The 27,519-nt window shown below is 48.2% G+C and overlaps 1 protein-coding gene across 2 annotated transcripts in view; it reads right to left on the reverse strand.

The window, feature by feature from the left end:
• U2AF1 (U2 small nuclear RNA auxiliary factor 1) overlaps nt 1-27,519 on the reverse strand; it is a 54,993-nt gene that overhangs the window by 13,854 nt on the left and 13,620 nt on the right. The window contains exon 2 of one of the 2 annotated variants that reach the window (XM_075332736.1): nt 23,756-23,818. In XM_075332736.1, coding sequence (XP_075188851.1) covers nt 23,756-23,818 — 63 coding nt within the window. Of the gene's footprint in view, nt 1-23,755; nt 23,844-27,519 lie in introns of both variants that reach the window. The other variant, XM_075332738.1, reaches the window with a different exon arrangement.

Here is a 27,519-nt window from a genome sequence, read left to right on the forward strand (position 1 = left end):
AGTATCATGTGATCAAAATACTCATTTGCCTAAGGCTATGTGCCCACGCTGCGGAAAATACGCGGATTTTGCCGTGGATTTCTCACGGAAAAGCCGCGGATTTTCCAGAAATCTGCAGCACAGCTACTCCCCAGCCATTTCTATGGCATTTGGGAAATGCTGTGCCCACGCTGCGGATTTTTCCGCAGCGGAAATCGTGCGGATTTTCGTGTGAAAAAATCTACAGCATGTCCATTATTGTTGCGGATTTCTCAAAAGGGTCCCATATACTTACCTGCCTCACCAGAGTCACTTTCTTCGTTTGGTGTACAGGAGCGCGGTGAATCCAGGTACAGGAAGGAAGAGGTGGGTGGAGCCTGCACGAGCTCCGGTGATGTGACAGCCGGAGCTAGTTCAGGCCCGCCCACCTTCTCCTGCAGACGCTGAGAGAGTGACCCGGCTGCTGGTGCTGTTTCCTGGGAGCACCTGCGGAATGTCACCAGCGGCTAAATGATCAGTTGTCTAAAATGAGCATCGCTTACTGCGCATGCGCCGCTACCGCCTCCTCCTCTTCGGTTGATCCGCTCGCCTGCTCCTGGCCGCGATCCCGAGCTACGTGCACCCGCCGCCTGTCATGCACCCGCCGGGAAACCCGCCAATTTTCAAGACTGCAGTGGAGTGTCAGAGATTAACCCATACACCGCCAGCGTGCCACAGTGATTAACCCTTACACCGCCAGCCCGCCGGAAAAGCCACCAAATTCATCTTTGCAGTGTAGTTCCACGGTGATTAACCCTTACACCCACAGCTGTATACAGCAAGCTGTATACAGATCGGGGGGGGGCTATATACTGTTGTAGAGGAGGAGAGCTATATACTGTTGGAGAGGAGGGAGCTGTATACTGTTGTAGAGGAGGAGAGCTATATACTGTTGGAGAGGAGGGAGCTGTATACTGTTGTAGAGGAGGAGAGCTGTATACTGTTGGTGAGGGGAGCTCTATACTGTTGTAGAGGAGGGAGCTATATACTGTTGGAGAGGAGGAGAGCTATATACTGTTGGAGAGGAGGAGAGCTATATACTGTTGGAGAGGAGAGCTATATACTGTTGGAGAGGAGGAGAGCTATATACTGTTGTAGAGGAGGAGAGCTGTATACTGTTGTAGAGGAGGAGAGCTATATACTGTTGTAGAGGAGGGGAGCTATATACTGTTGTAGAGGAGGGGAGCTATATACTGTTGTAGAGGAGGAGAGCTATATACTCTTGGAGAGGAGGAGAGCTATATACTGTTGGAGAGGAGAGCTATATACTGTTGGAGAGGAGGAGAGCTATATACTGTTGGAGAGGAGGGAGCTGTATACTGTTGTAGAGGAGGAGAGCTGTATACTGTTGGTGAGGGGAGCTATATACTGTTGTAGAGGAGGGAGCTATATACTGTTGGAGAGGAGGAGAGCTATATACTGTTGGAGAGGAGGAGAGCTATATACTGTTGGAGAGGAGAGCTATATACTGTTGGAGAGGAGGAGAGCTATATACTGTTGTAGAGGAGGAGAGCTGTATACTGTTGTAGAGGAGGAGAGCTATATACTGTTGTAGAGGAGGGGAGCTATATACTGTTGTAGAGGAGGGGAGCTATATACTGTTGTAGAGGAGGAGAGCTATATACTGTTGGAGAGGAGGAGAGCTATATACTGTTGGAGAGGAGAGCTATATACTGTTGGAGAGGAGGAGAGCTATATACTGTTGTAGAGGAGGAGAGCTGTATACTGTTGTAGAGGAGGAGAGCTATATACTGTTGTAGAGGAGGGGAGCTATATACTGTTGTAGAGGAGGGGAGCTATATACTGTTGTAGAGGAGGAGAGCTATATACTGTTGTAGAGGAGGAGAGCTATATACTGTTGTAGAGGAGGAGAGCTATATACTGTTGTAGAGGAGGGGAGCTATATACTGTTGTAGAGGAGGAGAGCTATATACAGCTATATACTGTTGTAGAGGAGGAGAGCTATATACTGTTGTAGAGGAGGGGAGCTATATACTGTTGTAGACGAGGGGAGCTATATACTGTTGTAGAGGAGGAGAGCTGTATACAGCTATATACTGTTGTAGAGGAGGAGAGCTATATACTGTTGTAGAGGAGGGGAGCTATATACTGTTGTAGAGGAGGAGAGCTATATACTGTCGTAGAGGAGGGGAGCTATATACTGTTGTAGACGAGGGGAGCTATATACTGTTGTAGAGGAGGAGAGCTGTATACTGTTGTAGAGGAGAGAGCTGTATACTGTTGGTGGAGAGAGCTGTATACTGTTGGTGAGGAGGAGAGATATTTACCGTTGGAGAGGAGGAGAGCTGTATACCCCGTTGGAGAGGAGGAGAGCTATATACCGTTGGGGAGGAGGAGAGCTATATACCGTTGGGGAGGAGAGCTATATACCCTTGGGGAGGAGAGCTATATACCCTTGGGGAGGAGGAGAGCTGTATACCCTTGGGGAGGAGAGACCATCCGTTGCAATCCGCCCTTACTAGAAGCCTATGAGGAAGAAATGGCTTTACTGTAATGTCTCAAGGCGGCGGATTGCAATGGATGCCGCACAACGCATGTGTGAAAGCAGCCTAAAGGCTGCTTTACACGCTGCGACATCGCTCAAGCGATCTCGTTGCAGTCACGGAATTTGTGACGCACATCCAGTCGCTTTAGCGATGTCTTTGCGTGTGACACCTATGAGCGATTTTGAATCGTCGCAAAAATGGTCAAAATCGCTCATCGGTGACATGCCCCCTATTCTCGAATATCGCTGCTGCTGCAGCTAGTGATGTAGTTCCTCGTTGCTCTTGCAGCACACATCGGTATGTGTGACACCGCAGAAACGAGGAACTTCTCCTTCCCTGCGGCCGCCCGCAATGTGGAAGGAAGGAGGTGGGCGGGATGTTACGTCCTGCTCATCTCCGCCCCTCCGCTTCTATTGGGCGGCGGTTCAGTGACGTCGCTGTGACGCTGAATGAACCGCCCCCTTAGAAAGGAGGCGGTTCGCCGGTCACAGCGACGTCGCAGAGTAGAAATTCCCTCAGGAATGAATTGCCCAAATCAATTGCGGAATCTGCACTGCGGAATCTGCACTGCGGATCCCACAATTGATCACGTACAGTGGGCATATGGGGCCTCTCAAGCTCTAATCACACCGTGGAAGATCTTGGTGATTAGAGCTTCTAAAAGTGCTCATGTGAAAGCAGTCAAAAGTTGTGCAAGTAGTTCTGCCGACTTTCATGTGTTCATTTTCATTGATTTGTTATTTATTTATTATTACTTTGGATAAATTAAAGTTATTTCTGTGACCATTGTGGGTTTTTCTTTTATTAAACGAGGGGTACCAACAATTGTGACCACGTATGTAGAGTAATTACAAACAGAGGGAACATTCTCAAGTGTTTATTTCTGTTAATGTTGATGCTGATTGCTTACAGCCAAGGAAAACCCAAAAGTCATTACAGTGGAAACTCTGTTTACAAGTAATCCGGTTTGTAAGTGTCGCGGGCGGAGGAAAAGGGGACCGATCCTCCGTTTCATGGGGGCCGCCGCTCGGGGAAATCACGCTCGGGTCCGGCACTTTGCTCCTCAGTGGCTCGAGTGGGGCCGGATCCGGGGGCTCGAGAAGCGCTCCTCGCTCACGAGTAAAAAGGGGATTTGTGTTTTGGGAGATAGTTTGTGACGCCACCCACGGGTTGTGGTGATGGTGGACACCACCGCTGCGGTGAAGGTGGGGGCTCCCGGGAGCGGTGTAGTGGTGCAGCTTGATGTTAACCTCTCCGTGGGTAGGGGCAGTGTGTCCCGAGGCCCGGTAGGCAGGGGCCGGGGTGCAGGGCGCAGGGTTGCGTTGCAGCGCGGTGCGGTGCCTGATGGCACTGTTGTACTCACTCTGACACAAGACACTGGTAAACCAAACGGAGTGATGAAAGGGGCCCGCAGCCGGCTGCAGTGTTCTCCCTGGACGGGTTGTTGATGGCTGTCGTTCCCTGCACCAGCGTTTTTATTGTTTGACTCCTGTGCCTGGGCACTGGGAGTCCACTCCCCGGCGTATACGTGCCGGAAGAGCCCGTTTGCCCGCAGACGCTGGCCCCTTGGATCTCTAGCCTGTGGCGGTGGCTCTTATCCGGTACGGGTGGGCTGTTGTCTTCAGTCGGGACTTGTGTGGGAATGCACCTATAATCCAGACCTCAATCAGTTAATTTGACTAAAAGGGCGGCCTTGAGCCTAGTCGGGGTCTGAGTACCCTGCCTGGTGCTTGGCTTCCAATCGGCTCCCCGGGTTCGGTACCGGCGGGCCACCGCCCGACCCCGGTCCTACGGTTCCACCGACCGTTTTCCAACTCCTGCAGACGGCCACCACCATCTGCCGACCTTGCTGAAGGTGACTGGGCTCCGACCCAGACACCTGGTAGTTCCACTGGCAGGCCTGATCACAGGTCCGCTGGTGCGTGTGCTTTCTCCTCCACTCTCCAAACTAGAACTCCTCACTACTCTCAACTGACTGTTTTTCCCGTCTCCAGGCCTGTGAACTCCTCGGTGGGCGGGGAAAACCGCCTGGCTCCGCCCCACCTGGTGTGGACATCAGCCCCTGGAGGGTGGCAACAAGGGTTTAAAGTGTGACGGGTGTCACCTGTCCGGGGAAGTTGGTGTGTCTGTGACTACCTGGCTAGTCCAGGGCATAACATAAGCATTTTGCTATACGAGCAAAGCTTGCTGTAAATTTGTAACTCAGTTTACGAGCAAGCTTTGCTGTACGAGCAAAATGCTCACCGCACATATTTCCGTTTCCGTACTTTAACCGTGCTCTAACCCGCTCTTGCAATCCTTTCAAACACACACAAGCACACATATTATGCTCACCTTACTTTCGGTTCCCTCGCCGGCCTCATGGTTTTTGTAGTTCACTGATACAGGATGTGTATCGGGTAACCATTGCGACAATGGAGGAACTTCCACTTGTCAGCCGCTTCTCAAAGGCAGCGCGCTGACCAATCAGAGGTAAGCGGCTCCTGCCTTTGACGTCAGCGCTCTAGCAGCGGACGTTCCTCCATCGTCGCGATGGTTACCGATACACATTCTGTATCGGCGAACTACAAGAACCGGGAGGCCGGCGATGGAATGGAAGGTAAGGTGAGCATAATATGTGTGTGTGTGTGTTTGTTTGTGTTTGTGCATGTGTGGAATGGCACAATAGGGGACCAGGATGGGACATTGAACAAGTTGTGGAATTAATTGTTTGATCTTGCAATATTTCCTATGGAAAATCTTGCTTTGCTAGACGAGTAACTTGGTTTACAAGCACACTCCCAGAACGGATTGTTCTCGTAAACCAAGGTTCCACTGTATTTAAAAAAATTAGAAAAATGAATCCTAAACACCTGCAAAGGCTTCCTAAGCATTTAAAATGGTCCCTAAGGAGACTTTCACAACAGCGCTTTTTCACTGCTAAAGTGTGCGATTTTAAAGCACTTGGGAAACCGCTCAGAACATCTCTAGGAAAATAGCCGTTTTGTTACAATGAATACCTATGGACTTAAAAGCGCTAGTGTGGCACCCTGGCCTAGCCAGGTCAACACAGATAACATACAAACACCCCACCCCCCACTAGACAGGGACAACAGCCAAACAGAAACCCTTGTTGCCTCCCTTCAGGGTCTGATGTCCACACCAGGTGGGGCGGAGCTAAGCAGTTGGCTCCACCCACCGAGGAGTTCACAGGCCTGGAGGCGGGAAAAGTGACAGTTCAGTGTAGAACAGTGTTGGAGTTTGAAGTGAGAGGAGTGAGCACTTAGGTGTCTGGGTTTGTGGCCCAGGCACTGACAGCAAGGTTGGCAGACGGTGGTGGCCGTCTGCAGGAGTGGTGGAGCAACGCGGAACCGTAGGACTGGGGACAGGCGACGGCCCGCCGGTACCGACCGGGGAGCGAAGTGAAGCCATCACACACAGGCAGGCCCATCGGACCCCGACCAGGCTTGGATCCGCCGTCAATAGTCAGATCCGAGTGTAACAGGAACCCCAGGGGTTTCACAACAGCAAAAGTGCCGATTGAAGGCAACCGCCCACACCGTGAGGGTATACAGCTACCGCCTAAGGCTAGAGACCCAAGGGCCAGCGCCTGCGGGCAAACAGGCTCCTCCGGTACCCATACACCGGGGAGCGGACTACCGTTGGGAATCCATAGTAGCCAGAAGGAGAACATCAAGGTGCAGGGAAAGACAGCCGCCATCACCTGTCCGGGAAAAGACACTGCAGCCGGCTGCGGGACCCGTCCATCCAGCCGTTTGGTTTACAGAGGACTTTGTACCTTTCTTGCTGAGTGAGTACATCCGTGCCATCCGGCACCGCGCCGCACTGTCCCTGCATCTCACCAACCCTGCCTCCCCGTCACATCATCGGGCCACGGGACCACCGACCCCTACCCACGGAGGGGGGAAACAACATCCCAGCTGCTCCCTACCATCGCTCCCGGGATCCCCGTCAACAGCAGCGGTGGTGCCTATCTTCACCACGACCCGTGGGTGGCGTCACGGACTAAATCCCCCAAACCAACCACCCCTTTCACTCACGGGCGAGGAGCGCCGCTCGAGTCCCCGGATCCGGCCCACCGCTCGAGCCACCGAGCAGCCATCGCAGCAGCGCCGGACCCGAGTGTTAGCGAGAGCGCAGCAGCGACGGCGTCCTCCCCGCCCGTGACACTAGCGCTTAAGGCCACATTCACATCAGCACAGTTCCTGAGCGCTTTTTTCAGGCACTGTAAAAGCACCTGTGAAAAGTGCTTTGAAAAGGGCTGTTGTGTAAGCAGCCTAAGGCCAGTTTCACAATAGTGCTTTTTTTTTAGCGCTAATCATTTCGCTTTTCCAGCGGCGATTGGCACTGCAAAATAGAACATGGGATTTTTAAATGGAAAAAAAAATCTGAAGGAAAAGCCAGGATTTTTGGAGGAAGCATTGACTAAGGCTGCTTTCACACTTGCGTTGTGCAGCATCTGTTGCAATCCGCCGCCTTGAGGAATTAAAGTAACCGTTGCAGGAAAATGTTTATTCCTTATATTCATCTATTAAGGACGGATTGCAACGGATGGGCTTGCGTTGCATCTGCCCCGCGGCGCATCAGTTGTTTTGTCAGGGATTGTCAGTGACCGTCGGGCGGAAGGAACGCTGAATGTAGCGTTTTTTGTTGCTGTAAAAAACGCACTCCGCAGGATTCCGTCAGGATCCTTAAGAGGCATAAGGAATGTCTATGGTGCAGGATACCGTTTCCATGCATTTGGTGACGGATTCCATTGCAGGTTTCCGTCAAGTTCTACTGATCATGCTCAGCATGTCCAGCAGAACGCTCTAAATCGTTTACAATTACTCCTGGTCTCTCTCTCTCTGTCGGTCGGTCTCTCTCTCTGTCGGTCGGTCTGTTGATCGGTCTCTCTCTCGGTCTCTCCCTCTCATCCCCTCTCTCATACTAACCGATCACGGACGCGTCGCTGCATGGCTGTCACACTGCTCTGGCGGCTTTTCCTCTTTTGAAAAAGCCGGCCGCTCATTATTCCATCCCGTATTCACTGCTTTCCCCACCCAACGGCGCCTATGATTGGTTGCAGTCAGACACGCCCCCCACACTGAGTGACAGCTGTCTCACTGCAACCAATCACAGCCGCCGTTGGGCATGTCTATATCGTGTAGTAAAATAAATAATTAAAAAAAAAAACAAAGCGCTGTCCCCCCCCCCCAATTTTGATACCAGCCAAGGTAAAGCCACACAGCTGAAGGCTGATATTCTCAGGTTGGGGAGCTCCACATTATGGGGAGCCCCTCAGCCTAACAATATCAGCCAGCAGCCACCCGGAATTGTCGCATCCATTAGATGCAATAGTCCCGGGACTCTACCCGGCTCATCTCGAATTGGCCTGGTGCTGTGGCAATCGTGCTAATAAGGAGTTAATAGCAGCCCAAAGCTGCCACTAAGTCCTAGGTTAATTCAGACAAAACTGAAACAGGAAAATTGCTGCAACTACCCACCCACAGGCATGATCCTTAGAAGCTCTCAACGGAAAGTGGACAGGGATCCTCCACGTGGGCTGGTAATGAGGTGCACATCTCGTAAGGTAAAAGTTCCTGAGCAGAATCCAATTTAGAGAAAGGACGGCACTCACCGGAATCCAGCATAAATCTTTATTGAATATAGGTGCAGTAAAACAGCAGGAGCAGAGCTGACAGCAGGTCCCCCTCACGGACGACGGCAGTTTCGCGTATGAATACGCTTCTTCGGGTCCATGTGGACAGGCATAGACCATCGCCTTATGAGAGGGCTGTGTCAGGTCTACGTCACTGCCAAATTAAAAACATGTGCGGAGTGCAACAAAAAACAACAAAATAGTGCATAACGTTCACAATGTCATACAAGATAAAACTACAATCAATATAGTACAAAACAATAACAAACCAACATATATTAAAATATGCGGACACAATGAGGTGTACAAAACCACAAGAAAACAGAGGTCGTTTTTGTCATTTAATCCTAAATTCCCTTGGGCTCTATATTTAGTAATAAGCCTCACCTCCGTTTGTAAGAGCAATTTGTGTAAATCACCTCCTTGAGGAGGCAGAGAAACTCTAGACCTGCAAACCGCAGGACATTTGGATCGCCTGAGACGCGTCAATAGTGATGATGCGGGTTTTTTTGCAACAATCGGCCGACTTGAAATTAAGATTAACCCCTTAACGACCGCGGGCAGTAAAATTACGTCCTAAATGACATAATGTTACTGCCCGCGGTCCTCCGGCGGCAGCATGCCGCGATCGGCACACATCTCAGCTGATTTTCACAGCTGAGATGTGTGCCTGCTAGGCACGAGCAGAATCGTTATCTGCTCGTGCCGATTAACCCCTTATATGGCGCTGTCAATACATGACAGCGCCATTATAAGCGCGATTGCGGTAAGCATTTACTTACCACCCGAAACCGGAAGTCACGTGACGCGATCACGTGACTCCCGATAGTTGTCATGGTAGCACAGGGTCATGTGATGACTCCTGTACTACACATGACTTGGTTTCACTTTCGCTGTGCCCGGGGCACAGCAAAAGAGAAAGACAGCGTATCTGCTGTTTACAGCTGTATAGCTGTGATCAGCAGATACTGCAGAGCGATCGGAATGTTGATCGCAATAGCCCCCTAGGGGGACTAGTAAAATAAAAAAAAAAAGTTAAAAAATAAGTTTTAAAAAATTAAAAAAAAACAAAAAAACCTAAAAGTTCAAATCACCCCCCATTCGCCCCATTGAAAATTAAAGGGTTAAAAAAATAAAAAATATACACACATTTGGTATCGCCGCGTTCAGAAACGCCCGATCTATCAAAATATAAAATCAATTAATCTGATCAGTAAACGGCGTAGCGGCAAAAAAATTCCAAACGCCAAAACGACGTTTTTTTGTCGCCACAACTTTTGCGCAAAATGCAATAAGAGGCGATCAAAACGTAGCATCTGCGCAAAAATGGTACCGTTAAAAACGTCAGCTCGAGACGCAAAAAATAAGCCGTCATTGAGCCTAAGATCCCGAAAAATGAGAACGCTACGGGTCACGGAATATGGCGTAAAACGTGCGCCACTTTTTTCGGACAAACTTCCGATTTTTTTTTAACCCCTTATATAAAAGTAAACCTATACATGTTTGGTGTCTACGAACTCGCACTGACCTGAGGCATCACACCCACACATCAGTTTTACCATATAGTGAACACAGTGAATAAAATATCTCAAAAACCATAGTGCTATCGCACTTTTTTTGCTATTTTTCAGCATTTGGAATTTTTTTGCCATTTTCTAGTACACAATATGGTAAAACTGATGGTTTCATTTAAAAGTACAGCTCGTTCCGCAAAAAATGAGCCCTCACATGACCATATTGACTGAAAAATAAAAAAGTTACGTCTCTCAGAAAAAGAATGGCGAAAAAAAAAAACGGAAAGCGAAAAATCGGCCGGTCGTGAAAGGGTTAAGGGAGAGAGGACATCCACAACAGGTAAGAGAGGCTTCTTTTGATAAACGCATATTAAATCATACTAGGAAAAGGGATTCTGGCTCCATTGATTGGTCCTCTAAGAGGGTACAGCCCCGTAGCTTTATTTTTAATTTTAAATTTGTCCCGTTAGAATCTGCTGTTAAAAACTCCCTGTACAGAAACTGGGTCATTCCGTGTCAAGTGGACCAGTGGTCCCCACTCGACCTTCTCCGATTTTGCTGAAAATTTATAAGGATGTAAATGTATGTTTGAAAAGAGGTTCTGTAAATTTTTAGGGCCACATCTCAAATATATTGGGCACTGTTGACCTTTCACTGGAGGCCCCCCCCAAGCCTGCGGCTTCAGCTAAGAGGATTTTGCACACTTTGGCACATAGCCATTAGAGTAATATACTGGCTATGATGCTGAAATTTGGCATACTAGCTCAACTTTTGCTGCTAAACACGATAAAATTATTACCGGCTATGACAAAACAATATTTCGGCCGCAATTTTGTGTCAAAGTAGCTTGCAAAACGCCTCGCATAAAATTTATGCCAAACTTTGCCCATATTTAACTCAAGACCAAAAACCAATAGGAACTGGTGCTTTGCCCTGTACAACAAACATCTTCATGACTTTGCATTGCTGCAATATCACGGTCAAAGCATATGTATTTCTGGAAATATTCACACCCACATATGATGAAAAACTTCAAAAAACCGAATTTTACCTATTTTTAGGTCAAATTTCCCAAAAAGGGTCCCCCTAAAATATATTAATTCTGTTATCATTTGAAAGAGCACATTTTTCTCTACAAGGATCATTGGGGGTTTTTTTGGAGTCTCTCCATTTTAGGCTATGTGCGCACTTACCGGATTTTGCCGCGGATTTTTCGCGGATTTGCTGCATGTTTCGCTGCAGAAAATGTTCATAACATCTCTGCAGTGAATCACCAGCAAATCCTATGGAGAAAAAAAATCCTGTGCGCACTGGGCGGAATTTGACAGCTGCATGTTTTGCTGCGGGAATCCCGTAGCAAAAACAAGTGCATGTCACTTCTTTTCCGCACATCGCTGCGGGATTTCACTCCATTGACTCCAATGTAATCGTGAAATCCCGCAGGGAATAACGCAGGCAGCAAATTCTGTGCGGTTCACTGCGTTTTCCTGCGTTATTCCCTGGGGTATTTTGCGGTTTACCTCCGGTAATGTACATCACTTGCTTGCGGTTTTGCAGGGAAGTGATGTCATTACAGGAAGAGGAAGCCGTGCAGAGAGTAAACACAAACACATCACACTCACACACAGACATAGAACACAGACATCACAGACACAGACATAGAACACATCACAGACACACACACAGACATCACAGACATAGATCACATAGAACACAGACACATAGAACACACATAGAAAGAAAACGGAAATATAGAAAACAAAGAACGTGGGCTCCGCTGCATATTTACCATCCAGCCGAGGTAAGCACACAGCGGCGGCCCGGTATTCTCAGGCTGGGGAGGGAGAGGGGCAGGGTTAATGTCCCCCGCCTCACTCCCCCTCCGGCAGCCGAGAATATCAGCCGCAGCTGCCCCGGCACTGTCGCATCCATTATGCGGCAGCACCGGGAGTGTCCTCGGCTCTTCCTGCCGCCGTGTAGCAGTGGCGGCAGGGTAATACAAGGGGTTAATGGTGGGGGATCACCGCCATTAACCCCAGGCTTGATCATGGCAGCGTCTATGTGACAGCTGACATGATCAACCCGTAAGTAAAGTGAATAAAACACACACACCGAAAAATCCTTTATTTTAAATAAAACCAACAAGCCTCGTTCACCATTTTATTAACCCCTCCCGCAACAAAACTCCGGCGTAATCCACACAGCTCCGGCATAATCCACAGCTCCGGCGTCCTGCACTGCTGACATCCAGCCGCGACTGTCACAGACACAGGCTGAATGCAGCAGACAGCAGAGGTAATTACCGGTCATTTCCCACGGCCGGTAATGTGAACTCACTGCCGACCGTGGGAAATGCAGCGATCTGTCATCTATCTATCGCTTTATCTATCCCTCTATCTATTCTTCTGTCTCTTTATCTATCTATCTATCTATCTACTATCTCAGAATTAAATGACTTTTTTTTTTTTTTTTCAATGTGCTTTATTGCATTGAATGCAATAAAGCACATCCCAACCCGCACGCGGCAATACCGCAAATAATACCGCGGTAAAACCGCAGCAAAACGCATGCGGTTTTCGGGTGCGGTTTCCCGCGGTTTTTTACCGCGGGTGCGGTAATTTTTGAGAGCATGCGGAATTTTCTCAAGAAAATTCCATTTCCCAGTGCGCACATAGCCTAAGAAAAGAGAAATGCCACTGAACATGGTGTTATGTGTGCACGTAATGCATTGATTTTGTGTTTGATTTTCAGATTCTTATCACGTTACAGAGTTGTATTGTTGCTAGCAATGTCTATTATAATCAAAAACCTATAAACCTATTGACTATTGTTACATTTGAATGCATATATTATTTATTTTTTAGTGATGGAGAATGAAATTGATGACAAAAAGATTGGCATTTCAAGGGTGTGAAATGAGCCTTCATCTGTCATTGCCCATGTAGATGGATCTGTCAGATCAGAAATGCCTTTTGTGCCAATCACCTCCAGCCAGGGCAATACATTGCCTGCATTTACCATAGGAACTGGTGGATTGGAAATATTTCTGAAATTTCAGTCGACGACCATGATGCATTAATACATTTTATGCATCCTCATGGAGCAGCTTCTGTCACTGGCCTGTGATAATGATACATGCTGGATTCCCGAGCAGTCGATCATTGCAATAATTCCAGCACCAGCTGCAGCAGCAATGGGCCGACAATACAGAAAATTCAGCAACAATTCCAGACCACTTACTTACACTGAACATTATGGCTTAGGAACCAACAAAAGATCCCCAATATTAGGCTTGGGATCCTAGGCAAAGACACCCACCCTCAGGCTTTGGAACCTGCGATAAAGAGACCGCCCGCGACTTGCCTTGCACGGCTATCGGCCATGGCTCCTAGGCGATGGGGCTGCCAATTCTCGAAAGACAGCATTATTACAATTCTTAATAGGATTATAATACCAATTCTTAGGGAATTGGTTGTGGTATAACCACCATGGACCAACGCAAGGGATGAATAGTGCAGTTACATTCATTGCGGATTAATAAATAACACCATGTTCAGTAGAGATAAATTAAATAAATAAATAAATTATCTCTACTGGCTAACACGGTACAAAGATATATTTTACTTGTACCATGTTCAGTGGCATTTTTCTTTTCTTAAATGGAGAGACTCCAAAAAAACCCCCAATGATCCTTGTAGAGAAAAATGTGCTCTTTCAAATGATAACAGAATTAATATATTTTAGGGGGACCCTTTTTGGGAAATTTGACCTAAAAATAGGTAAAATTCGGTTTTTTTAAGTTTTTCATCATATGTGGGTGTGAATATTTCCACAAATACATATGCTTTGACCGTGATATTGCAGCAATGCACAGTCATGTAGGTGTTTGTTGTACAGGGCAAAGCACCAGTTCCTATTGGTTTTTGGTCTTGAGTTATATATGGGCAAAGTTTGGCATAAATTTTATGCATGGCGTTTTGCAAGCTACTTTGACACAAAATTGCGGGCGAAATATTGGTTTGTCATAGCCGGTAATAATTTTATCGCGTTTAGCAGCAAAAGTTGAGCTAGTATGCCAAATTTCAGCATCATAGCCAGTATAGAACTCTAATGGCTATGTGCCAAAGTCTGCACAATCCTCTAAGCTGAAGCCGCAGCCTTGGGGGGGGCCTCCAGTGAAAGGTCAACAGTGCCCAATATATTTGAGATCTGGCCCTAAAAATTTACAGAACCTCTTTTCAAACATACATGTACATCCTTATAAATTTTCAGCAAAATCGGAGAACGTCGAGTGGGGACGATTTTTAAAACTGGTCCACTTGACACGGAATGACCCAACTGGCACATTTTGGAGGACAGTGACCTCAGCGAAATGACTGCTGCTAAACCTTTGATTACATATCGGAGGGTAGTAATTTAACCCCTTCAGCCCCCAGCCTGTTTTCACCTTAAAGACCGGGCCATTTTTTGCAATTCTGACCAGTGTCACTTTGACAGGTTATAACTCTGGAACGCTTCAACGGATCCTGGTGATTCTAACACTGTTTTTTCGTGACATATTGTACTTCATGTCAGTGTTAAATTTAGGACGATATGTTTTGCGTTTATTTGTGAAAATTTTAAAAATTTGACTAAAATTTTGAAAATTTAGCAATTTTCAAAATTTTAAATTTTATGCCTATAAATCTGTGATATGTCACACAAAATAGTTACTAAATAACATTTCCCACTTGTCTGCTTTACACCAGCGCAATTTTCTAAACACATTTTTTTTCCGTTAGGAAGTTAGAAGGAGTCAAAGTTCATCAGCAATTTTTCATTTTTCCAACAAAATTTACAAAAATAATTTTTTAGGTACCCCATCACATTTGAAGTGACTTTGAGAGGCCTAGGTGGCAGAAAATACCCAAAAGTGACCCCATTCTAAAATCTGCACCCCTCACACTGCTCAAAACCACATCCAAGAAGTTTATTAACCCTTTAGGAGCTTTATAGCAACTAAAGCAATGTGGAAGGAAAAAATGAAAATTTTACTTTTTTTACACAAAAATGTTACTTTAGCCATAAAATTTAGCATTTTCACAAGGTTATCAGGAAAAATGCACCATAAAATTAATTGTGCAATTTCTCCTGAGTACACCGATATCTCATATGTGGGGGAAATCAATTGTTTGGGTGCATGGCAAGGCTCGGAAGAGAAGGAGCATGATTTGAATTTTTGAAAGCAAAATTGTCTGGAATAATTAGCAGATGCGATGTTGTGCTTGGAGACCCCCTGAGGTGCTCAAACAATGGAGCTCCCCCACAAGTGACCTCATTTTGGAAACTAGACCCCTCATGGAATTTATCTAGATGTTTATTGAGCACTTTGAACCTCTGGGGGCTTCACAAAAGTTAATAACTTTGAGCCGTGAAAATAAATAAATAAAAAAAAATTACCACAAAATTGTTATTTCAACCAGGTAGCTTTTTTTTTCACAAGGGTATCAGGAAAAATTGCAACTTAAAATGTATTGTGCATTTTGTCCTGAGCACACAGGTACCTCATATGTGGTGGAAATCAAATGTTTGGGCGCACAGCAGGGCTCAGAAGGCAAGGAGCATCATTTGACTTTTCAAACGCAAAATTGTCTGGAATAGTTAGTGGATGCCATGTTGTGTTTGGAGACCCCCTGAGGTGCCTAAACAATAGACCTCCCCCACAAGTGACCCCATTTTGGAAACTAGACCCCTCATGGAATTTATCTAAATGTTTACTGAACACTTTGAACCCCTGGAGGCTTCACAAAAGTTTAGAATGTTCAGCCGTGAAAATATATATTTTTTTTTTACCATGAAATTGTTATTTCAACCAGGTAGCTTTTTTTTCCACAAGGGTATCAGGAAAAAATGCACCATAAAATGTATTGTGCAATTTTTCCTGAGTACACAGATACCTCATATGTGGTGGAAAGTAATTGTTTGGGTGCACGGCGGGGCTCAGAAGAGAAGGAGCACCATTTCACAGCAAAATTGGTTGGAATTATTAGCGTACGCCATGTTGCGTTTGGAGACCCCCTGAGGTGCCTAAACAATGGAGCTCCCCCACAAGTGACCTCATTTTGGTAACTAGACCCGCCATGGCATAAATCTAGATGGGTAATGAGCACTTTGAACCCTAACGTGCTTCATACATTGAGACATAAAAACAAAAAAGTTCTTTTTTTTCCACAAAAATGTTATTTTAGGCTCAATTTTTTAATTTTTACAGGGGTAACAGGATAAATTGGACCGCAGAATTTGTTGGGCAATTTGTTCTGAGTACGCTGATACCTCATACGAGAAAGAAAACCACTGTTTGGGCGCACGGCAGAGGTAAGGAGCGTCATTTGACTTTTTCAATGGAAAATTAGCTGGAATCGTTAGCCGCACCATGTTGCGTTTGGAGATCCCCCTGATGTGCCCAAACAGTGGAGCTCCCGCACATGTGACCCCATGTTGGAAACTAGAGCTCCCCATACAAGCAGTTTCTTCCTCATAGGCTTCTAGTAAGGGCAGATTGCAACGGATGGTCTCTCCTTCTCCCCAAGGGTATATAGTTCGCCTCCTCCCAAACGGTATATAGCTCTCCTCCTCCCCAACGGTATATAGCTCTCCTCCTCCCCAACGGTATATAGCTCTCCTCCTCCCCAACGGGATATAGCTCTCCTCCTCCCCAACGGGATATAGCTCTCCTCCTCCCCAACGGGATATAGCTCTCCTCCTCCCCAACGGGATATAGCTCTCCTCCTCCCCAACGGGATATAGCTCTCCTCCTCCCCAACGGGATATAGCTCTCCTCCTCCCCAACGGGATATAGCTCTCCTCCTCCCCAACGGGATATAGCTCTCCTCCTCCCCAACGGGATATAGCTCTCCTCCTCCCCAACGGGATATAGCTCTCCTCCTCCCCAACGGGATATAGCTCTCCTCCTCCCCAACGGGATATAGCTCTCCTCCTCCCCAACGGGATATAGCTCTCCTCCTCCCCAACGGGATATAGCTCTCCTCCTCTACAACAGTATATAGCTCTCCTCACCAACAGTATACAGCTCCCTCCTCTACAACAGTATACAGCTCTCCTCCTCTACAACAGTATATAGTTCTCCTCTACAACAGTTTATAGCTCTCCTCTACAACAGTATATAGCTCTCCTCCTCTACAACAGTATACAGCTCTCCTCCTCTACAACAGTATATAGTTCTCCTCTACAACAGTATATAGCTCTCCTCACCAACAGTATACAGCTCCCTCCTCTACAACAGTATATAGCTCTCCTCTACAACAGTATATAGCTCTCCTCTACAACAGTATATAGCTCTCCTCTACAACAGTATATAGCTCTCCTCTACAACAGTATATAGCTCTCCTCCTCTACAACAGTATATAGCTCTCCTCCTCTACAACAGTATATAGCTCTCCTCCTCTACAACAGTATATAGCTCTCCTCCTCTACAACAGTATATAGCTCTCCTCCTCTACAACAGTATATAGCTCTCCTCCTCTACAACAGTATATAGCTCTCCTCCTCTACAACAGTATATAGCTCTCCTCCTCTACAACAGTATATAGCTCTCCTCCTCTACAACAGTATATAGCTCTCCTCCTCTACAACAGTATATAGCTCTCCTCCTCTACAACAGTATATAGCTCTCCTCCTCTACAACAGTATATAGCTCTCCTCCTCCCCAACGGGATATAGCTCTCCTCCTCCCCAACGGGATATAGCTCTCCTCCTCCCCAACGGGATATAGCTCTCCTCCTCTACAACGGGATATAGCTCTCCTCCTCTACAACAGTATATAGCTCTCCTCACCAACAGTATACAGCTCCCTCCTCTACAACAGTATACAGCTCTCCTCCTCTACAACAGTATATAGTTCTCCTCTACAACAGTTTATAGCTCTCCTCACCAACAGTATATAGCTCTCCTCACCAACAGTATACAGCTCCCTCCTCTACAACAGTATATAGCTCTCCTCTACAACAGTATATAGCTCACCTCACCAACAGTATACAGCTCCCTCCTCTACAACAGTATATAGCTCTCCTCTACAACAGTATATAGCTCTCCTCTACAACAGAATATAGCTCTCCTCCTCTACAACAGTATATAGCTCTCCTCTACAACAGTATATAGCTCCCCTCCTCTTCAACAGTATACAGCTCTCCTCCTCTACAACAGTATATAGCTCTCCTCTACAACAGTATATAGCTCTCCTCTACAACAGTATATAGCTCTCCTCCTCTACAACAGTATACAGCTCTCCTCCTCTACAACAGTATATAGTTCTCCTCTACAACAGTATATAGCTCTCCTCACCAACAGTATACAGCTCCCTCCTCTACAACAGTATATAGCTCTCCTCTACAACAGTATATAGCTCTCCTCTACAACAGTATATAGCTCTCCTCTACAACAGTATATAGCTCTCCTCTACAACAGTATATAGCTCTCCTCCTCTACAACAGTATATAGCTCTCCTCCTCTACAACAGTATATAGCTCTCCTCCTCTACAACAGTATATAGCTCTCCTCCTCTACAACAGTATATAGCTCTCCTCCTCTACAACAGTATATAGCTCTCCTCCTCTACAACAGTATATAGCTCTCCTCCTCTACAACAGTATATAGCTCTCCTCCTCTACAACAGTATATAGCTCTCCTCCTCTACAACAGTGTACAGCTCTCCTCCTCTACAACAGTATATAGCTCTCCTCACCAACAGTATATAGCTCTCCTCACCAACAGTATACAGCTCCCTCCTCTACAACAGTATATAGCTCTCCTCTACAACAGTATATAGCTCTCCTCTACAACAGTATATAGCTCTCCTCTACAACAGTATATAGCTCTCCTCTACAACAGTATATAGCTTTCCTCTACAACAGTATATAGCTCTCCTCTACAACAGTATATAGCTCTCCTCTACAACAGTATATAGCTCTCCTCCTCTACAACAGTATATAGCTCTCCTCTACAACAGTATACAGCTCTCCTCCTCTACAACAGTATATAGCTCCCCTCCTCTACAACAGTATATAGCTCTCCTCCTCTACAACAGTATATAGCTCTCCTCTACAACAGTATATAGCTCTCCTCCTCTACAACAGTATACAGCTCTCCTCTACAACAGTATATAGCTCCACTCCTCTACAACAGTATATAGCTCTCCTCCTCTACAACAGTATACAGCTCTCCTCTACAACAGTATATAGCTCTCCTCCTCTACAACAGTATACAGCTCTCCTCTACAACAGTATATAGCTCCCCTCCTCTACAACAGTATATAGCTCTCCTCCTCTACAACAGTATATAGCTCTCCTCTACAACAGTATATAGCTCTCCTCCTCTACAACAGTATATAGCTCTCCTCTACAACAGTATATAGCTCCCCTCCTCTACAACAGTATACAGCTCCCCTCCTCTACAACAGTATATAGCTCTCCTCCTCTACAACAGTATATAGCTCTCCTCCTCTACAACAGTATACAGCTCCCCTCCTCTACAACAGTATATAGCTCTCCTCCTCTACAACAGTATATAGCTCTCCTCCTCTACAACAGTATATAGCTCTCCTCTACAACAGTATATAGCTCCCCTCCTCTACAACAGTATATAGCTCTCCTCCTCTACAACAGTATATAGCTCTCCTCCTCTACAACAGTATATAGCTCTCCTCTACAACAGTATACAGCTCTCCTCCTCTACAACAGTATACAGCTCTCCTCTACAACAGTATATAGCTCCCCTCCTCTACAACAGTATATAGCTCTCCTCCTCTACAACAGTATATAGCTCTCCTCTACAACAGTATATATCTCTCCTCCTCTACAACAGTATATAGCTCTCCTCCTCTACAACAGTATATAGCTCTCCTCTACAACAGTATATAGCTCCCCTCCTCTACAACAGTATATAGCTCTCCTCCTCTACAACAGTATATAGCTCTCCTCTACAACAGTATATAGCTCTCCTCCTCTACAACAGTATACAGCTCTCCTCCTCTACAACAGTATATAGTTCTCCTCTACAACAGTATATAGCTCCCCTCCTCTACAACAGTATATAGCTCTCCTCTACAACAGTATATAGCTCTCCTCCTCTACAACAGTATATAGCTCTCCTCTACAACAGTATATAGCTCCCCTCCTCTACAACAGTATATAGCTCTCCTCCTCTACAACAGTATATAGCTCTCCTCCTCTACAACAGTATATAGCTCTCCTCCTCTACAACAGTATACAGCTCTCCTCTACAACAGTATATAGCTCCCCTCCTCTACAACAGTATATAGCTCTCCTCCTCTACAACAGTATACAGCTCTCCTCTACAACAGTATATAGCTCCCCTCCTCTACAACAGTATATAGCTCTCCTCCTCTACAACAGTATATAGCTCTCCTCTACAACAGTATATAGCTCTCCTCCTCTACAACAGTATATAGCTCTCCTCTACAACAGTATATAGCTCCCCTCCTCTACAACAGTATATAGCTCTCCTCCTCTACAACAGTATACAGCTCTCCTCCTCTACAACAGTATATAGTTCTCCTCTACAACAGTATATAGCTCCCCTCCTCTACAACAGTATATAGCTCTCCTCCTCTACAACAGTATATAGCTCTCCTCTACAACAGTATATATCTCTCCTCCTCTACAACAGTATATAGCTCTCCTCTACAACAGTATATAGCTCCCCTCCTCTACAACAGTATATAGCTCTCCTCCTCTACAACAGTATATAGCTCTCCTCTACAACAGTATATAGCTCTCCTCCTCTACAACAGTATACAGCTCTCCTCTACAACAGTATATAGCTCTCCTCCTCTACAACAGTATATAGTTCTCCTCTACAACAGTATATAGCTCCCTCCTCTACAACAGTATATAGCTCTCCTCCTCTACAACAGTATATAGCTCTCCTCTACAACAGTATATAGCTCTCCTCCTCTACAACAGTATATAGTTCTCCTCTACAACAGTATATAGCTCCCTCCTCTACAACAGTATATAGCTCTCCTCCTCTACAACAGTATATAGCTCTCCTCTACAACAGTATATAGCTCCCCTCCTCTACAACAGTATATAGCTCCCCTCCTCTACAACAGTATATAGCTCTCCTCTACAACAGTATATAGCTCTCCTCTACAACAGTATATAGCTCTCCTCTACAACAGTATATAGCTCTCCTCTACAACAGTATATAGCTCTCCTCTACAACAGTATATAGCTCTCCTCCTCAGCAACAGTATATAGCTCCCCTCCTCTACAACAGTATATAGCTCTCCTCCTCTACAACAGTATATAGCTCTCCTCCTCTACAACAGTATATAGCTCTCCTCCTCTACAACAGTATATAGCTCTCCTCCTCTACAACAGTATATAGCTCTCCTCCTCTACAACAGTATATAGCTGTATATAGCTCTCCTCCTCTACAACAGTATATAGCTCTCCTCCTCTACAACAGTATATAGCTGTATATAGCTCTCCTCCTCTACAACAGTATATAGCTCTCCTCCTCTACAACAGTATATAGCTCTCCTCTACAACAGTATATAGCTCTCCTCTACAACAGTATATAGCTCTCCTCTACAACAGTATATAGCTCTCCTCTACAACAGTATATAGCTCCCCTCCTCTACAACAGTATATAGCTCTCCTCCTCTACAACAGTATATAGCTCTCCTCTACAACAGTATATAGCTCTCCTCCTCTACAACAGTATACAGCTCTCCTCTACAACAGTATACAGCTCTCCTCTACAACAGTATATAGCTCCCCTCCTCTACAACAGTATATAGCTCTCCTCCTCTACAACAGTATATAGCTCTCCTCTACAACAGTATATAGCTCTCCTCCTCTACAACAGTATATAGCTCTCCTCTACAACAGTATATAGCTCTCCTCCTCTACAACAGTATATAGCTCTCCTCCTCTACAACAGTATACAGCTCTCCTCCTCTACAACAGTATATAGTTCTCCTCTACAACAGTATATAGCTCCCTCCTCTACAACAGTATATAGCTCACCTCCTCTACAACAGTATATAGCTCTCCTCTACAACAGTATATAGCTCTCCTCCTCTACAACAGTATATAGCTCTCCTCTACAACAGTATATAGCTCTCCTCTACAACAGTATATAGCTCTCCTCTACAACAGTATATAGCTCTCCTCCTCTACAACAGTATATAGCTCTCCTCCTCTACAACAGTATACAGCTCTCCTCCTCTACAACAGTATATAGTTCTCCTCTACAACAGTATATAGCTCCCTCCTCTACAACAGTATATAGCTCTCCTCCTCTACAACAGTATATAGCTCTCCTCTACAACAGTATATAGCTCTCCTCTACAACAGTATATAGCTCTCCTCCTCTACAACAGTATATAGCTCTCCTCTACAACAGTATATAGCTCTCCTCTACAACAGTATATAGCTCTCCTCTACAACAGTATATAGCTCCCCTCCTCTACAACAGTATATAGCTCTCCTCCTCTACAACAGTATATAGCTCTCCTCCTCTACAACAGTATATAGCTCTCCTCCTCTACAACAGTATATAGCTCTCCTCCTCTACAACAGTATATAGCTCTCCTCCTCTACAACAGTATATAGCTCTCCTCCTCTACAACAGTATATAGCTCTCCTCCTCTACAACAGTATATAGCTCTCCTCCTCTACAACAGTATATAGCCCCCCCGATCTGTATACAGCTTGCTGTATACAGCTGTGGGTGTAAGGGTTAATCACCGTGGAACTACACTGCAAAGTTGAATTTGGTGGCTTTTCCGGCGGGCTGGCGGTGTAAGGGTTAATCACTGTGGCACTCCACTGCAGCCTTGAATATTGGGCTTCCCAGCGGGCTGGCGGTGTAAGGGTTAATCACTGTAGCACGCTGGTGGTGTAAGGGTTAATCTCTGTGACACTCCACTGCAGTCTTGAAAATTGGCGGGTTTCCCGGCGGGTGCATGATAGGCGGCGGGTGCACGTAGCTCGGGAACGTGGCCAGGAGCAGGCGGGCGGATCAACAGGAGAGGAGGAGGCGGTAGCGGCGCATGCGCAGTAAGCGATGCTTATTTTAGACAACTGATCATTTAGCCGCTAGTCGGAATGTCCTGCGGATATATCCACAGGACACTGTCCCCGTGGGCACATAGCCTAATAATTCTGCACACAGTGAATAGGGTCATGTAGGTTGCTTGGCTATCTTTGTTCTTCTCAGCTGGGGGTGACTCCAATAGACAGGCCTGCGGGAGACAATGGAGCCATGAGCTTCTGGAGACTTCTCCATACATAGCCACTACTCAAAAGTGGGTGTGAACCCTTCCCCTCCAGGGAGGGAGCAACAGGCCCTGGAGAACACACTCTTGGTGGATCAGACAGTTGAGTTGAGTGTGTGCTGTGGTTCAAGCAGCTAAGATCTTCGCTGAGGCAAGACTCTGGCACCCGTGTGTGGATTTATGGAAGCTGTCACGTGGGATTGGGTTGTGTCCCTAATCTGTTGGATCCATTGACTTCTTCCAAGGATTACTTCAACGTGTTCTCTAGCGTCGGATTGCCGGAATTTTGACGACTCATTATGGAATCTAAAGAACAATATTGATATTGGATGTTCTATGCTCCTTTCCACAATAAAACTTGTTAGATTGTTCCTTGGCCTGGTTGTCCCTGCCTGCTCTGTCGCATACCCCGTCACAGTGCACCATGGTAGATAGAGGCTACTCTCACACCCGGAGGTGCACCACCGTAGATGGAGGCTACTCTCATACCCGGAGGTGCATCACCGTAGATGGAGGCTACTCTCACACCCGGAGATGCACCACAGTAGATGGAGGCTACTCTCACACCCGGAGGTGCACCACAGTAGATGGAGGCTACTCACACACCCAGAGGTGCCCCCACCTGTAATACCGAGCCCAGTAACCTGGACCTAGAACAAAGAGGTCCCGGCGGCCCGACCTGGCAAGATGATGGGTCTGCTTGGTGACCCAGGTGACATTTACGGGTGTACTTTCAGATCAGTAATGTGTAATCAGTGGAGGGCACACTCACCTGGCTGAACGTGGGCTTGTTGTGGAGTCGTGAACATCGGTCTCCATGGCGACACGCCCCAATCTTAAAGTAAAAGGAGCAGTTAACCCTGAGGAGAAAACAGGTCCCTGTTATAAACACACACTAAAATCTACACTAGGGGCAAACTCATCACCAGGAGTCACTATCGCCAAGGTGACCAGCAGACCATCGGTAACCGCCGCTCCTGGAAGACAGCCACTAAGTCACCGGTAAAACCAGCAGCAACACACCCGAAAAGTGGACTCTAAGAAAACCACGTCACCTGTAACACCAAGCCCACCACAGACCCACGTCACCTGTAATACTGAGCCCACCACAGACCCACTCACCTCTAATACTGAGCCCACCACAGACCCCCTCACCTGTAACACCGAGCCCACCACAGACCCCCTCCTCACCTGTAATATCGAGCCCACCACAGACCCCCCCTCACCTGTAACACTGAGCCCACCACAGACCCCCTCCTCACCTGTAATATCGAGCCCACCACAGACCCACTCACCTGTAACACCGAGCCCACCACAGACCCCCTAACCTGTAACACCGAGCCCACCACAGACCCCCCCTCACCTGTAACACCGAGCCCACCACAGACCCCCCCTCACCTGTAACACCGAGCCCACCACAGACCCACTCACCTGTAACACCAAGCCCACCACAGACCCACTCACCTGTAACACCAAGCCCACAACAGACCCCCTCCTCACCTGTAATACCGAGCCCACCACAGACCCACTCACCTGTAATACCGAGCCCACCACAGACCCACTCACCTGTAACACCGAGCCCACCACAGACCCCCCCACCTGTAACACCGAGCCCACCACAGACCCACGTCACCTGTAACACCGAGCCCACCACAGACCCACGTCACCTGTAATACTGAGCCCACCACAGACCCCCTCACCTGTAACACCGAGCCCACCACAGACCCCCTCACCTGTAACACCGAGCCCACCACAGACCCCCTCCTCACCTGTAACACCGAGCCCACCACAGACCCACTCACCTGTAACACCGAGCCCACCACAGACCCCCCCTCACCTGTAACACCGAGCCCACCACAGACCCACTCACCTGTAACACCGAGCCCACCACAGACCCCCCCCTCACCTGTAACACCGAGCCCACCACAGACCCACTCACCTGTAACACCGAGCCCACCACAGACCCCCCCTCACCTGTAACACCGAGCCCACCACAGACCCCCCCACCTGTAACACCAAGCCCATCACAGACCCCCTCCTCACCTGTAACACCAAGCCCACCACAGACCCCCTAACCTGTAACACCGAGCCCACCACAGACCCCCTAACCTGTAACACTGAGCCCAACACAGACCCCCCCCACCTGTAACACCGAGCCCACCACAGACCCCCTAACCTGTAACACCGAGCCCACCACAGACCCCCCTCACCTGTAACACCGAGCCCACCACAGACCCCCCACTCACCTGTAACACCAAGCCCATCACAGACCCCCTAACCTGTAACACCGAGCCCACCACAGACCCCCTAACCTGTAACACTGAGCCCATCACAGATCCCCTCCTCACCTGTAACACCGAGCCCATCACAGACCCCCCTACCTGTAATACCGAGCCCACCACAGACCCCCCCCCTCACCTGTAATACCGAGCCCACCACAGACCCCCCCCTCACCTGTAAAACCGAGCCCACCACAGACCCCCCCTCACGTGTGACACTGAGCCCACCACAGACCCCCCGTAATACCGAGCCCACCACAGACCCCCCCCCTCACCTGTAATACCGAGCCCACCACAGACCCCCTAACCTGTAACACCGAGCCCACCACAGACCCCCTAACCTGTAACACTGAGCCCATCACAGATCCCCTCCTCACCTGTAATACCGAGCCCATCACAGACCCCCCCCTACCTGTAATACCGAGCCCACCACAGACCCCCCCTCACCTGTAAAACCGAGCCCACCACAGACCCCCCCTCACCTGTAACAGCGAACCCACCACAGATCCCCCCACCTGTAATACTGAACCCACCACAGACCCCCCCCCCCCTCACCTGTAATACCGAGCCGACCACAGACCCCGCCTCACGTGTGACACTGAGCCCACCACAGACCCCCCGTAATACCGAGCCCACCACAGACCCCTCCTCATCTGTAACACTGAGCCCACCACAGACCCCCTCCCTCACCTGTAATACCGAGCCCACCACAGATCCCCCCACCTGTAATACTGAACCCACCACAGACCCCCCCTCACCTGTAATACCGAGCCGACCACAGACCCCCCCACGTGTGACACTGAGCCCACCACAGACCCCCCCGTAATACCGAGCCCACCACAGACCCCCCCTCACCTGTAATACCGAATCCACCACAGACTCCCCCTCACTTGTAATACCGAGCCCACCACAGACCCCCTCACCTGTAACACTGAGCCCATCACAGACCCCCCCCCCCCCGTAATACCGAGCCCACCACAGATCCCCTCGTAATACCGAGCCCACCACAGACCCCCCCCTGTAATACCGAGCCCACCACAGACCCCCCTCCCGTAATACCGAGCCCACCACAGCCCCCCCGTAATACTGAGCCCAACACAGACCCCCCCCCCAACCTGTGATACCGATCCCACCACAGACGCCCCCCTCACCTGTAATACCGAGCCCACCACAGACCCCCCTACCTGTAATACCGAGCCCACCACAGACCCCCCCCCCTACCTGTAATACCGAGCCCACCACAGACCCACGTCACCTGTAACACCGAGCCCACCACAGACCCCCTCCTCACCTGTAATACTGAGCCCACCACAGACCCCCTCACCTGTAACACCGAGCCCACCACAGACCCCCTCCTCACCTGTAATATCGAGCCCACCACAGACCCCCCCTCACCTGTAACACTGAGCCCACCACAGACCCCCTCCTCACCTGTAACATCGAGCCCACCACAGACCCACTCACCTGTAACACCGAGCCCACCAGACCCCCCCTCACCTGTAACACCGAGCCCACCACAGACCCCCCCTCACCTGTAACACCGAGCCCACCACAGACCCACTCACCTGTAACACCGAGCCCACCACAGACCCCCCCTCACCTGTAACACCGAGCCCACCACAGACCCACTCACCTGTAACACCGAGCCCACCACAGATCCCCCCACCTGTAATACTGAACCCACCACAGACCCCCCCCTCACCTGTAATACCGAGCCGACCACAGACCCCGCCTCACGTGTGACACTGAGCCCACCACAGACCCCCCCGTAATACCGAGCCCACCACAGACCCCTCCTCATCTGTAACACTGAGCCCACCACAGACCCCCCCCCCTCACCTGTAATACCGAGCCCACCACAGACCCCCCCCCACGTGTGACACTGAGCCCACCACAGACCCCCCCGTAATACCGAGCCCACCACAGACTCCCCCTCACTTGTAATACCGAGCCCACCACAGACCCCCTCACCTGTAACACTGAGCCCATCACAGACCCCCCCCCCCGTAATACCGAGCCCACCACAGATCCCCTCGTAATACCGAGCCCACCACAGAGCCCCCCCCGTAATACCGAGCCCACCACAGACCCCCCTCCCGTAATACCGAGCCCACCACAGCCCCCCCGTAATACTGAGCCCAACACAGACCCCCCCCCCCAACCTGTGATACCGATCCCACCACAGACGCCCCCCTCACCTGTAATACCGAGCCCACCACAGACCCCCCTACCTGTAATACCGAGCCCACCACAGACC

The sequence above is a fragment of the Anomaloglossus baeobatrachus genome, chromosome 2, assembly GCF_048569485.1.
Source record: "Anomaloglossus baeobatrachus isolate aAnoBae1 chromosome 2, aAnoBae1.hap1, whole genome shotgun sequence".
NCBI lineage: Eukaryota > Metazoa > Chordata > Amphibia > Anura > Aromobatidae > Anomaloglossus > Anomaloglossus baeobatrachus.